The following is a 14,917-nucleotide window of genomic DNA, read 5'->3' as shown; positions in this document are numbered from 1 at the left end:
CCCTTAACCCATTGAAAACAATGCATTTTGAGCCCGTACATGTACGGGCTTTGTCATTAAGGGGTTAATGTTTGCAACCTGCATTCTGGAAAAAAAAACATCTATTGTACCAATCTTTTGGGGTCTTGGGGAATCTACTTCCGCATGTGACCTTCTGCTACAATCAACAGCATAAAGACCTTGTATTCACTAATGTAAGGCTGTCCTAGTTAACTGTTCATGTTTTGTTCTGCCAAAGAGGAAAAACTAAAGTTTGGCTTGTTTTGGGGCTAAGAATGAGAACAACCTGGATTTTTCCTACTTGCATTTAATGAACTGACCTTTCAAAGCACAAAGTATATCTCAGGTAGCACACTGAGTGTCAGCAGAATTGTACTGCATCTGACTGAAGAACCCAAGGAAAGAGTGATATTTGTTAAAATCCTATCAACATCCAGACAGTTGTGGAATCACTTTGAAATGTTACGTTCCATGCTTTTGGACCCTTGAGCAAGTCTGGTCATTTTTTTTTTCCTGTCTTATTGGTTCCTTATAATGACATTCAATCCAGCAGAGTACCAGCAACATTTCTTCAGCATTGATTAATGTCTAAGTGGAAAGGGAAATTGAAGCGCAAAGAAAGCAGCAGTGAAAGGTCAGGAAGTCGAATACCACCTTTAGTTGCAAAACCATTGTCTGAAGGACGGAAAAAAAGAAATAAACGAGGCAGGAAAGTCAAATACTGAACTTTTATATGTACAGTACAGACCATTGTACTGCAGGATGAGAGCATCGGAAGCTAAGATAGTTGGCTTTTTTAATGGTTTTTTTTGTTTTTGTTTTGTTTTTTTCTGTCTTTGAATAAAATGATTTAACTGGTTTCTTAAAAAAATCTCTGTAAATCAGTTGGGTTTCTGTTAATCAACAATACAATCTACAGTGCAAGCCTTCAGCTTCTTGTATGAGATGGGCAGCTGCCCCATCATAATACACAGAGAAGTTGTTGAGAGGGTTTAACTTGCGTTGGTCATGGGTTGGTCAACAAACCCCCAAAATTACGTTAAAAATGTTATTACGTTACATTCATTACATTGCAAATGCTTGTTCTCTGCCTATGTATTTAAGCCGTTTATTTTCCAGAGGAAAATATTATGTGCTTTTTTTTCTTCTTCTTCTAATGGTTTTATACTTGCCAGTTTTTTTAAAAAATAAATAAATAAATAAATATAGATGGAAAAAAACCAGAAGCACAGTGAGTGCTTATTTCTCTAGATTTTTATACTGCTCTTGCTAACAAGGTAACATTTGTGAGCGATAGAACATTTACTGGAGACAGCAGATTGTGGAAACACTAACTAATGTCTTGTAAATCCCGGTTCAGATGTGTGTTTAAAATCTTACAGCCGAAAACAGGGCTGTTCAATGTTTTTATTTATTTTTTTATAGAGCAAGTACTTTCCGCAACATTTACAAGCATAAAAAGCTTAAATAACAGGTCATTGACCGATTCGCATACAGAGCCTCGTTCAGTTTTCAGATTGCTGTTTTTGGAGGAAACTCTGATTTCCTCTAGAAGTTAGCAAATTTTGTGAGGCATAAGAAAGAGAGTGTATTAAGAAAACACATTAGCGTCTCTGTTCAATGGCGGCATTTAAAGCGTGCATTCTGCAATGTTTTTTTTAAATGAAATTTCTATTTGAATAGAGTCTGGCTTCCATGAATATTCAGTAAATGGCTGGAGGCAGGTAAGAGTTGTGAAAACCTGCTTTGTTTTAATGAGGAACTGTCATATTCCTAATTAACCGCAATTCTTTCACCTCTATAGGAAATTTGCTTCTGCTTTTTTCTCTACCTAAATCACACTCGGTGCTTTAATTTGAAAACTTAGTCTACTAGATATGTATTTTTAACTGCATACGCCAAATGTTTTGTGCCTAATGATTTTAAAGGTGCTGTTCTACCTACACAACTGGAATTAACACTTATAATTGTATGCAGTGTTTTAAAATACAATTCCTAATAGTGCATCCCAGAAAAAATATTTAATTTTTTCCTCATTCGTATTTTTTTTTCTTCAAGGACATCTTCTTTGGGCTGGGCGGTTATGTGCCCACCTTGCGGTGCCCTGCTAAAATGTGTTGGGAGCTAGGATCAAGGTCTTCGGTGCAAAAGCACAAACCGCTATCAAAGTGTCAGTCGGGGGAAACTCTTGAATGTGCTCAGCAGCGCCCCCTTTGAAGTTGTGGAAGAATCAGCTAATAGCATGTAGGATCGCAAAATATCTGTGTTCAGATAGCATACGATACGATTGGCTTCGGCTACTCCTACTCCTATTGAATTTAATAGGGGCTCAGCTCCCGCTGACTAGAGTGGGCGTTCTACTGAGCATGTGCATGTGCTGGGGAAGACTGAAGTCTCATTTTCTGACTCCAGTAGGTAAAGAATACCCGCATCAATTGGCATGCAGTAGAATTAACTTATCCGCAGTATGGAAGAAATGGTACACACTGCTAGGGGTACTGGTCCTCAAAACGAGCTGCGATGGTTAGAAACATTATAAGTGCCCCCTCTTCCTCCACCTTAGGACACCTATGGCTGGCCACTTGAAAGTTTGTATTCCACTGGCTAAAAGCCAGTATCCAAAACCTAGCCATTTGTGCAATGGTGTAATAAAGCATGAATGTTGCACCGCTGTAGTACTAGATTGCCTTTTGTTGTATTTATCCCAGCTCTCTAGAATTTCCATTTTCATTACGTTAGTATGTTTTAAGGCCACGGCTCATCTATAGATTGTTTTTCCTTCATTTTGTAGCGTTAAATGGCCTTTGTGTGATTCAAAAGCTATTAGCTGAAGTTACTTTGTGTCTCCATGCCTCTCTGGAGATATTTGCAGTAATGAACATGAATGGAACATGGCCTTCATCCATATCTCATTGTTGCTAGGAAAAGCGGTAGTTTTTTTAGTTCTCTGCTGTCTCTGGTGGGAATTATTGAGCAAGGTGCAAAATGTAATTTAATTATCTAAAATTTAAAGGGGCCACGTGACTATCTTATGAATTAAGATGCATATAATGGCTGGCATGGCCCTTCAAGACCAGTGAGTTTCCTTGAACTAAAAAAACTTGCAGGAGTTATTAAATGGGCAATGAGCACCCTTCTCAGATCTAAGGATGCACATGAGGACCCTCCACATGCTTCTCTCCCAAGAATGAAAAAACATGTTCTGCCACTAATATTGTAGGGTCAATGCACATTATCATGTCTCAACTCACATATCAGTACCTCTTGCCATTGTGTGTCTTGCCCCTTTTGTGGCATTGTGTTCTCCTCACCTAGCTTTGTGTATGTCTGTTTAAAATTTAAATCCCTACAGAATGTGAATGATAAGATTCTAACACAATCTAGTAACATGTGTGGTAATATTCTAGCCATGGAATAGCCAGTGGTGGTGATCTGGGCTGCCCTTCTGCTATTTTTATTTTTCTCTGATACCCCTGAAACTATGAAAATATAACTGACTGATAAATTTGGCTATACACTTGAGCACTTGTATGAATTTCTCAATATAAGTGGTAGCCTCTGAAATCAGATCTGTTCCATTCCTTGCATGATTTCTGGCTTTTGCATTGTAAAGGTCTGTATTAACATGTGTGTGTCAGTATTGATTTGTGTTAAGCAGAATGACTGACTACTGTATCTCTGACTATACATTAATAGATTACTTTGTGTGTATCAAGATAACATGTTCTGTTTTGTGTATTTGTGTGTGTGAATATGTATGTACTGTATAATGAAATTATTAATATGAAAGGCTAATATATAAATTCACTAAATGTCTACATTTAGTAATGTATATTTTTTATTTATTTCAGGAAAATCTTCACGAATGAGATATTCATTACAAACAATATCATTTTAAGCAGAAATGGACTTATGATGAAATACCCTGTCTGATTGCAAAGTTTCATTCGTTATGGCCACTGTTCTTGTAGGGATTTGTTTTCTTCTAACTCAACCACAGCTAGTACCTTCTAGACCAACTTCAAACACAAAAAACTATACTGCATCGTTTAACGAAGAAGAAATTCAGAAAAACGATGTTAGGAATCCTGTCCATCCGAATGGTACCAGCCAGAATTTACCACATACCATCATTATTGGAGTACGGAAAGGCGGAACCAGAGCCCTTCTAGAAATGCTTAGTCTCCATTCAGATATTTCTCCAGCCGGAAGTGAAATTCATTTCTTCGACTTGGAAGATCAGTATACAAAAGGTTTACGCTGGTATGTTGGTCAGATGCCATTCTCCTACCCGCACCAGCTAACTGTGGAAAAAACCCCAGCATATTTCACATCTTCTCTGGTGCCCGAGAGAATCTATAACATGAACAGCAGTATAAGACTCTTGCTGATCTTAAGAGACCCAATTGAAAGAGTTTTGTCAGACTACACCCAGGTTTTTTATAACCACAAACAAAAAAATAAATCCTATCCACCCGTGGAGGACCTTCTTTTGAAAAATGGAGAACTAAACACTGAATACAAAGCTATAAACCGAAGCTTGTATTACACGTTCATGGAAAACTGGCTAAAATATTTCCCGCTCGAAAATATTCACATCGTTGATGGGGACTGTTTGATCAGGGATCCTCTCCCAGAAATGCAGAAAGTGGAAAGGTTTTTGAACCTTTCCCCACAGATTAACGCATCCAACTTCTACTTTAATAAAACAAAAGGCTTTTTTTGTTTACGAGACAGCGGGAGGGAGCGATGTTTACATGAATCCAAAGGAAGAGCGCACCCTAAAACAACACCATTCTTGATGGGAAAGCTTCAGGAATATTTTTCAGCACCAAATAAGAAATTTTTTGAACTGGTTGGAAGAACATTTGATTGGCTGTGAGATTATAAGACTTTGGGAAGAGAAATCCCTGGAGTGTTATGTGCGTAGAAGGATTATTAAGCTATAATTTATTTGTAAATGCTTGAACTATATAAATATGTATAGCACTAAATAACCAATTCCCATAAACTATTTCTATTTTTATACTTGTGAAATATGAAAACTATTTGCTATCGGTTTTAATGGTTAATAAAATACCTTCACTTTTGGAATATAGTCAGTGTTTTTAACATTTCTATTTGTGTATGTTGTGTCCAACTGAGATACTACAAGGTTGCTAAAACTACACATTTTTTACTTAATTTAAACTGTTTTTCTTTAATATTTTAAATGTTCAAGCACACTTTTTTGAAAAGTGTTGTGCAATACAGAGGATTAATATAGTTTTGACAATTTTATACCAAAATATATTTCTGAAAAGAGTCTATGACCCTTCTACTGGGACACTTGACATTTGTCTCAATAACTGAAATGTATTGTATAGATAGATCTTACCTTTTTTGAGGACACACAACTTTAGATGATGTCGCTTATTGATATGTACATAAATGTGTATGTTTCTTAGAATATCAGCCAATCGCCAGATATAAAACGATAGATTTGGAGGCATGTGTTGTAAATGTGGAATTGTCTTATACAAGCTTGTAACTTTTCCATTTCTAATATAAAGCACCAAAAATTCAGGAAACAAGAAAAAAAAAAACAATGGAGAAGCTTTTGATTTCGGATTGGGAGAGTGATTTTAAGCTTTCTGTTCCTGATTATTTTGCCTCCCATGTGTAGCAATGACACAATGCTCTTCTTGGTGTGTTAACAGTATCATTGCAAATATATTTAATAAGTCATTAATTCTTATTAATAAAACTCCAAGCATGGTAACCATTTAATACTGTCCCCACACACAGAATAACAATTGGCATACATATTATCATGGGGCATTTCTTATGAACTAATAATGGCTGCTCACTTTCTGGTTCTCAGTACCTTTTGCAGTATTGGAACCCCACCTTTTGAAGGCTGGGTACACAATTTCAGATGAGATCAGACCACTTTCATTTGCTGTCATAAGAACCTATTGAAGTCATATTTTATTGAGTTCAATATTTAAATAACTCAATTACTGCCCTGACCAAGGACATCATAAAATGTGTTGCTTACTTAAGAAGAAGCTTCTTTAGATATTTAAAATACAAAAACCATGGTGGAAAAACAAAGTAACTATCCTTTGACCCAACGACTATGCCTGCACTACCAAAGTATTTCTCTCTCATCTCTCTTCTCTCTCTCTCCTTTGTGTACATCACAAGACGTTTGCTTAGAAGATAAATACGAATGTAACACCTGTTGGATTTGATGTAAATTGAACTTGGGAATTCATTGGAAGGGGTGGCGTTTTTGTTAAATTCTTTTCATACCTGCCTATTTTCATATAATTTAAAAAAAAAAAAGAAAACAATACTTAATCCTTCACTTATTTAAAGAAAAAAAAAGTTGAGCAGTTAAATGCTGTGCTGGAAGGCATATGTAACTGATGACAGATGGGAAATAGTGAAATTATGATTGAGGACCTTGATGAAAAATAAACATGGGTTGACTCCAGTAACTGTGCCAAGTGTAACACTGTCTCCCGGTGTTTTAATGAATTTTGATAATGTGCAGACAGGCGCCAGCGTCCTCTACATATCTACAAAAACAATTTTACTGCAAGTTAAGAAAAATCTTACATGTATTAAAGTGTGTATAATATTTATTAAAGATCTCATTCTGCAGGAATAAACAACATAACGTTTTAAGAATTAAATAATTTTATATTTTATGCTTCAAAAAAGGATCCTTCTAGCGTACAGAAGGTTATTTGAGAGGAACAGGATTACCATACGTTAACGAGTCACAACTTAAATACTGATTACATTTTGCAACTTATATGTGTTGGATCCCTACTTTGTGCGAGTACTAGACTTGTGTCCAGCAAGCAAAATCGATTCGGATTACAGTTTCATTTTTAGCTGTGTTCATTTTTGGGCAACAAACTTTGTTTTTCGACTGTTCGGTAGGGAAGAAACTCTGAGGCCTTTATTGATATGGAAATACTTCCAAAGGGAGGGAGGTCCCTGACTCTAACTCTATTTTGCATTACAGGACCACCACCACCATTAGAAACATTTTCATCAGCATGCTATGGGACTGAAAAGATAAGGCAGCAGTATTAGGGCATGGGGTAGACACTGGCAGTTGGACACATCTAGCCCCACGTTACATATCAGAAGGACAACTAATCCCCCCCCCAATTAGAAACTTATGTAAACAATTGATCTCTACATTTTTCCAATATAAAAAAAATAATAATTGATCCCTCCGAATAAGGAAGGAGATTGAGGAGCGGCAGGCACTGGCAGAAGAAAGGCACAAATGAAAGTATCACCCAAAAGAACCCCCCCCCAACACAGCCAGGGAAAAACACTCAATGATACAAAATAGAGAAAAGCCACAGGGATGGCAACACACGTGTCGCAGAAAAGTATCATGTTAACACAATATTATATCACTAAAGCAGCTTTAGTAACAAATGGCTGTAAAAACAACAGATGCACATAAAGAGCATAGATATTTCAAATCAATCTGGAAATTCTGACATGGGACTCCCACTCACCGCTCCAAAAATAGGTAGCGTTTGTCACTCAGACCCTGCCGGCTTGAGACAAAATAAAGTAAAGAGAGATTCCCTTTATAAATCTACCTTGCAATCTCTGTTGATGCCACTGAAAGTAGATGAGTGCTACAAACTGGCTAGGGTGGGATTGCAAGTTACACACTGATTAGGACTCTGCTCACTGAAAATCGCACAAATGTTACCACTGTTCACCTTGTTTTGTCCCAAGCCGGCGGGGTCTAAGTGACGGACACTACTCATTTTAGTGAGTGGGAGACCCATATCAGGATTTCCAGATTTGAATTTGTCTGTGCTTGAAGACTGTTTAATATTCTTGCTAAAACATAGATTACCACTATAGCAAGTATGAAAAACGATTAATAAGGCTGTTTTGCTAATTTTTTTATAAGATTTTCAAAGAGGTTCAGGCTGTATGCCTCACCATATGGTCTTTTCCTCCTCTGTTTGAGCTTTTCATTTCGGATATCTATTGTTCTTATTGGGAATATCTATTGCTCTTTGTGTACATCTGTTGTTGTCCCAGCCATTTGTTTGTAAAGCTGCTTTAGCTGAGTAAGATAATATTGTAGAAGATAGATATATGCAGCCCATTGATACGCAACTGATTTTCCTATTATAGAGAATAAAATAATTGATTCCTCAGACTAAGGAATAATATTGAGGAGCAGTAGCAGTTGCAATGCATGTGGCCTGGGCAGGCATTGGCAGATGATAGGCAGATTCAGCACCTTGATATTGGACTGAATTTCCCAATGTTTGAGAAATTTAAAAAAAAAATATCCCCTAGAGTAAGGCTAAGGCTCTCGTCCATGCCCTTAATATCTCCCGCCTTGATTATTGTAACTCTGTCTTAGCTGGTCTCCCTCTTAACTGCCTCGCCCTTCTACAATCCACCATGAATGCTGCTGCCAGCCTTATCTTCCTCTCGCATTGCTTTACTAACTTCTCTCCCCTCTGTCAGTCTCTTCACTGGCTGCCTGTGCGATTTAGGATTCTTACTTTCAAAGCCCTTCACAGCGGTTCCCCTCCCTACATCTCCTCACTCATCTCTAAATACACTCCTAACCGGTCTCTCCGCTCATCCAATGGTCTCCTTCTGTCCTCTTCTCTTATTTCTAGCTCTCATGCCCGCTTACAAGATTTCTCAAGGGCTGCCCCTATCCTCTAGAATGCCCTCCCCCGGTCTATCCGTCTTTCTCCGTGCCTTTTATTCCTTTAATAAATCCCTCAAGACCCACTTCTTTAAGGATGCTTACAACATTGCACGTTAACGCCATCCCATATTCCTTTAGCTCACCTTTCCTAGTCCCTCTCCTGCAATACGTTTACTAGTGTGTCGGCACTTTTACCTATTGTGTAATACACCCTAAATCCCTCTAGATTGTAAACTCCTCACCTGTTGTCTCTGTAAGTCAAATTGTTATGTTACATACAACTTGTTATGTCCTGTCCACCCATTGTTTAAAGCTATGGAATTTGATGGCGCTATATAAAACAATAAATAATAATAATAATAATGACAGCCCTGTATTGCTATGTGTATTCTGTAATGACCATAAGATTAAGTATAGAAACATAAAATTTAGCATTTGGGAAAATTAACAAAACCATGTGAAGTTTTAAAACGCATGGCATTTAGCCTTGCTCCATTGTTTTAATATACCTCCTGGCCTGCCTGTAAAATCTTTGATAATATTGTTTATCCATCCCATCTTTGACTGTATTGTTATTTTCTGGATCTGCGATATTTAGCTGAAAGGGATGTTTTTCCACGTTGTACAGCACTGAAAGCGCACTGTTAATTCAGAGACTGAATATAACCTCTTCTTTCATAAGTGAATTTCACTTTTGCCAAATAGATTTCATAACTGATTCTGGAATTCCTTTGAACTCTTTCAAAATGACACCAATGGGCAATAATCTGAACAAACATTTTACATGGGATTACACATTATAATCTCCACGAAAACAGTCATGAATGCACCATATAATTAAATTTTGTTGAAGTCTAATAGTTTTTAGGTACAAGTAAAAGGGCTATTGAGGTATATTACCCTACATATATATGATTCAATTATTTTTGGGTTCTTTTTTGGTTTTTAAGGTATTTTTTAAAAAAATAAAACATGAAGACATCCACTACAAAAAGTTCTGTCTTCTAAAGACATTAATTGATGCAGAAAGTAATGTACTTAAATTAATAAAGACAAATCAGTGAAGTGAGAAATCAATGATATTAAAATGGAAGATACTACTTTTTCCTGTCTCAATAGAATCTTTGTCGTCTCCGGATGTCCAATAGTTTTGACCCTTCTCTGATTGCAGGTACATAATCTTTCGATCAATTGGCAGAAAGTGATATCCAATCCTAGGGTAATACCTCAGATTTGACAGAGCGTGACTTTCTACTAAGAACATTAAACTGAGGTCAATTGAGGGTAATATGGCGGTGCTGATGGCATCACCACAAGCGCTGCTATTTTGCCTTCATGTGAACTGAGGAAGCCAGCTGGCCTAGGTCCAGTCATTCTTAGGTCGCCCAATTTGGTGGTCACCACCACAATTTGTGGTGTACGCCATCCTGCCAGCTCTCTACAGAGGACCTGACTGCCCACTGCTGGAGGAGTGGGGCCAGTTGGAGACCATGGATCTCCCTCTAACCTGCCCAAAATACAAGCCAGGTCTGTTTCCTGCTCCCTCTATTTGATGCTGAGCGCCTTGATATGGTGTCATATCCCGGTGCGCAGCGCTGAAGCTGCACGCACTGCAATGGAGCACTAAAGCATAGGTCCGATAAGTCTCCTTTTTGGGCCTTTGTACAAATCGCAGAATTTACCAAAATTCGGTACATTTGCAATTCAGATGAATCCAAATGCACAAGTCTAATAGTGAGACAGAGGGGAAATAGTAAGAAATATATAGTTTAGTAAGAGATAAAGGGGGAGATAATGAGAAAGAGGAGGTATGGGGAAAAGCGGGAGAGGCAACGAGAAACGGGAGAGATAATGAATAAGGGCAGAGATGGAGATAAAGAGAAATGATAGAGATAATGAGAGATTATAAAAAATAAGCACTTGTTAGAACCGAGGTTTAGAATACCATCTCTAAACCCACAACACGTTGAACCTTGAAGCAGATGGGCTACAGCATTAGAAGACCACACCGGGTGCCACTCCTGTCGGCTAAGAACAGGAAACTGAGTCTACAATTTGCACAGGCTCCCCAAAATTGGACAATAGAAGACTGGAAGAACGTTGCCTGGTCTAATGAGTCTCGATTCCAGCTGCAACATTCAGATGGCAGGGTCAGACTTTGGCGTAAACAACATGAAAGCATGGATCCTTCTTGTCTTGTATCAACTGTTCAGATTGGAGGTGGTGTAATGGTGTAGGGTACATTTTCTTGGCACACTTTGGGCCCCTTTAGTACCAATTGAGCATCATTTAAACGCAACAGGCTACCTGAGTATTGTTGTTGACCATGCCCATCCCTTTATGACCACAGTGTACACATCTTCTGATGGCTACTTCCAGCAGGATAATGCCACAAAGCTCACATCATCTCAAACTGGTTTCTTGAACATGACAATGAGTTCACTGTACTCCAATGGCCTCCACAGTCACCAGATCTCAATCCAATAGAGCACCTTTGGGATGTGGAATGGGAGAGTCGCATCATGTTGCAGCCAACAAATCTGCAGCAACTGTGTGATGCCATCATGTCCATATGGACCAAAATCTCTGAGGAATGTTTCCAGCACCTTGTGGAAAGCATACCACGAACAATGAAGGCAGGTACTGACAAGGTGTACCTAATAAAGTGGCCAGTGAGTGTATATAGTCTTTTGTAGTTGCCAACAATAAATAAATAATAAATAAAATGTTTTGCACCCCCCCACACTTATAAACACAAAATATAGCCTCACTTATTTTATCTTGGCTCTGCAAATCCTAAAACCATTCCTGACAACCACACAAAAGATGAAAATGTAGAACACTTACATTTCTTTGTAAATAAAACTACACTTGTGTTCTGTGGAAGCTATTTCAAAATAACAATTATCATATTTTGTGGGCTCTTTTTCCTGCATCAATTCAAAGTTAGAAAAGCTGAATAGATCAAGTTGAAATGTGCATTCTTTTCAGTTTGTTACAGCTTTTAGCAAAGCAACATTAAAGTTTTCATATTGCTGTTAAAATTATAGGGTGTACCGTTTTCAAGGTTTCTCATACTTTACACAATGTTATTTGCCTTTCCTCACAAAAGAAACAATATTCAAAGAAGGTAAATAGAATTTGAATGATGCTTGTGTATATTGGTGAGAAATGTGCTGTTTGATTACTTAAAGATGAAAATAAAAATAAAAAAATGTATTTAACTCCTTGGTGACCAGACTGTTTTCCTAATTTTTCTACCCTTTGTGACCCAGGCTGTTTTAACATTTCTGCGGTGTCTGTGTTTCGCATTATATATATATATATATTTAGGATAGGAAAAGCTTTCTTTAGATACCATTATTTTGTTGATATCATATAATGTATTATAAAAAAAAATAATAATAAAATACGGTGAAAAATTGAAAAATGGTCCTGCTGGTATGCTGAGCGTGACACTTAAAGGGCAAGAAGTACAAGTAGTATTTTGGTATTTGATAAAGGCATCAAATGCACCCTTACATTTTACACTATTTTTTCTTATTTTTGTACTTTGGGGGCAAGAAATGTTTTTTGTATGTATATTTCTGTTTGGGCACCTATTTTTACATTGATTTAAATGGATGGCTCCTTTTATGATGGCATGGTAACATCACTGGAGTTTTTATTACATTACATTTTTATTTATTTTTTAACTATTTTTTTATTTTTAATATTCTTATTTTTTTATATTTTATATTTACCTGGCTTCATTATCCTGCATTGCAGTACAATACAATGACAATCCCCAATAATTTGGATTCATTCCAATAACAATCAAATACAAGTAAAACAAATGTCAACCATGAATAAACATAATTTATATTAAGTACCAGAAGGTGTAATGAACTCTTAAATATCCTTAGCTGTCTGAGTGGCTATAGCCAGAAGTTCTGACCCAAGCGCATATAGAAAATGAGGACAACGGGCAAACTTGACTAGTGCTATTTCCAGATCAGCAAAGGCTAACAATAAAGCACCACAATTGTGACTTTAAATTGAAATGGGAGATTGAGACCCTGGAGGACCTCTGGCAAATGTTACATCATGCTTTGCAACAATTACATTATATCATAACATTCCTAAGAGCTGCCTACATTTTAACTCCTTAAAGTCTGTTTCATTCTGAAATGACTTTGTGCTTGTGTAGCCATCGATGAACAAGACATTTCAGACATAGGTCCTTTGATCTGAATGTTCTTGACTAAATTAGGGCAACTGAGAACTAAACCTTTACTGAAACTTACTGAAAAGGAAGCATTTGCTATTATAACACAATAGTGTTTAATAATAGTTTAGAGCAGGGTTTATATTTCCCCTTTTGCAATGCAGCTTCATAGCTGACATATAGGATTGGCACATTTTCCTAGCATACCACCAGTTTATCATGCCTTTTAGAGTTAGTGGCCTTTGGCAGGATTGTGTAATAAAGGGTTGACTGTCCCAGCAACCAAAATGTCATGGGAAATGCAAGTTGCTGGTCATGATGTAACCCACTAAGGAGTGTGTGATTCCCTTCTGATGCAAGATACCAGTGCCTGTGTATCTGCATTGTGGAAGTAAAACTGTCTGCAACTTTACTATTAGCCATAGCATCCAAGCCCCAATGTATTATTAAGCATGTGTGTGTATGGGCAGGTGTGTGTAAGAGCAGAACTTTTGAGCACATTTATATTATGTTAACACTTCAGAGCTGCAGCATGGTTCCCTGTGTAATTTTCTTTCCAGCTGTGCAAGTCAATGATACACATGTAGCCAAACTCCACACAGTTCCATTCCCCATCTCAGATTTGTATTTGTATGTTTGTAAGCTGTGTATGTATGTGCGAATGTATGTGTATATGCGTGTTAATGGGCAGGTGTGTGTAAGGGCAGTGTATGTGTATTTTATTATTATTATTATTATCTTTTATTTATATAGCGCCAACCACTTATGCAGCGCTTAATACAATACATATTTTCAAGGGGTATGAGAAGACGAGAATTGACAGACTGATACATTTGGTGGAGAGAGCCCTGCTCGCAAGCTTACAATCTTGAGGCGTGTTAATGGGCAGGTGTATATACAGGCAGTGTGTATGGGTAGGTGTGTATAAGGGAAGTGTGTATGGTCAGGTGTGTGTAAGAGCAGTGTAGGTATATGTGTGTTTGTAAGCTAGTGTATGTATGTGTATGTGCATATGTGTCTGTAAAGGTAGGGGTGTATAAGGGCAGTGTATATGTATATGTGTGTTTATGGTCAGGTGTGTGTAAAGGCAATGTGTATGTGTATATTTGTGTTTATGGGCAGGTATGTGTAAAGGCAGTGTAAAGAAAATAACCTCTGTAAAAAGGTGGGGGGCACAATTTTTCATTCTTGCCTTGGGCACAAAATGAGCCGCTACGGCTCTGTCGAGGGAACTGTTGATAGTTCCAGGCTGGGTTCAATACTGTACCAAGAAAGAGGGGAAATGCACTGGAAGCTCACAGAAAGTAGACAGCAGTTGCCAGTAAAGCGAGGCTGTATTCAAGTCATGAAACTTTGCATCAAAATCACATAATATTTAAAGCAGGGTGTATATGTGGTAATTTTTAGGACTTTCAGAGAATGATAATTTCAGTGTATTTAAACTATGTAGTCCTGGCTCGCAATCTCCCTTCCAGTTCATCTCAAAGGTGTTCGATGGGGGTTTTTCACAAATGTTTTTAAATGGAGACTGTATGGCTAGGTGCTTGATTTTATGAACCTGTGGTAATGGATGTGATTGAAAAACCTGAATTCAATAATTAAGAGGTGTGTCCCAATTGTCCATATAGTGTATTTAACATAGCGAACACTTTAAGCTTAGAACCACATTTTACTTTGACATTTATGTACATATATGGGGGGGGGGATTATCTCTGATTTCAAATCTTCTCTCTTCGATCTAGTCATTGGATGGACAATAATCTTGCTTGGTAGTTATTATGGGTAAGGAGGTATTTGCAGATAGTACCGTTTCCATTTTTTTGGATGCACAAGGTTCAACTTGTCAGTCATGACTCAATTGACTTAACCACTTGTAAGTGCTCATCTAAATCCATCCAAATGATGCATGAAATGATGGGAAACTGAAGCAAAATGTGTATGAATCCAAATTGGATTTGTTAACTTTACTGTAGGTATCTATCTGTCTTTTAATAATAGGTCTT

At 37.5% G+C, this 14,917-nt stretch overlaps 1 protein-coding gene across 1 annotated transcript; it reads left to right on the top strand.

The window, feature by feature from the left end:
* The first annotated feature begins 3,894 nt into the window (after positions 1-3,894).
* Positions 3,895-5,090, top strand: HS3ST1 (heparan sulfate-glucosamine 3-sulfotransferase 1). The gene has a single exon (XM_053466021.1). The coding sequence runs from the start codon at positions 3,953-3,955 to the stop codon at positions 4,880-4,882; it is 930 nt and encodes a 309-aa protein (XP_053321996.1). The 5' UTR covers positions 3,895-3,952; the 3' UTR covers positions 4,883-5,090.
* The last annotated feature ends 9,827 nt before the right edge of the window (positions 5,091-14,917 follow it).

Source organism: Spea bombifrons, chromosome 1, assembly GCF_027358695.1.
Source record: "Spea bombifrons isolate aSpeBom1 chromosome 1, aSpeBom1.2.pri, whole genome shotgun sequence".
Lineage (NCBI taxonomy): Eukaryota > Metazoa > Chordata > Amphibia > Anura > Pelobatidae > Spea > Spea bombifrons.
Note: the sequence above shows the minus strand (reverse complement) of the source record. Positions and strands in the feature narration are given on the sequence as shown.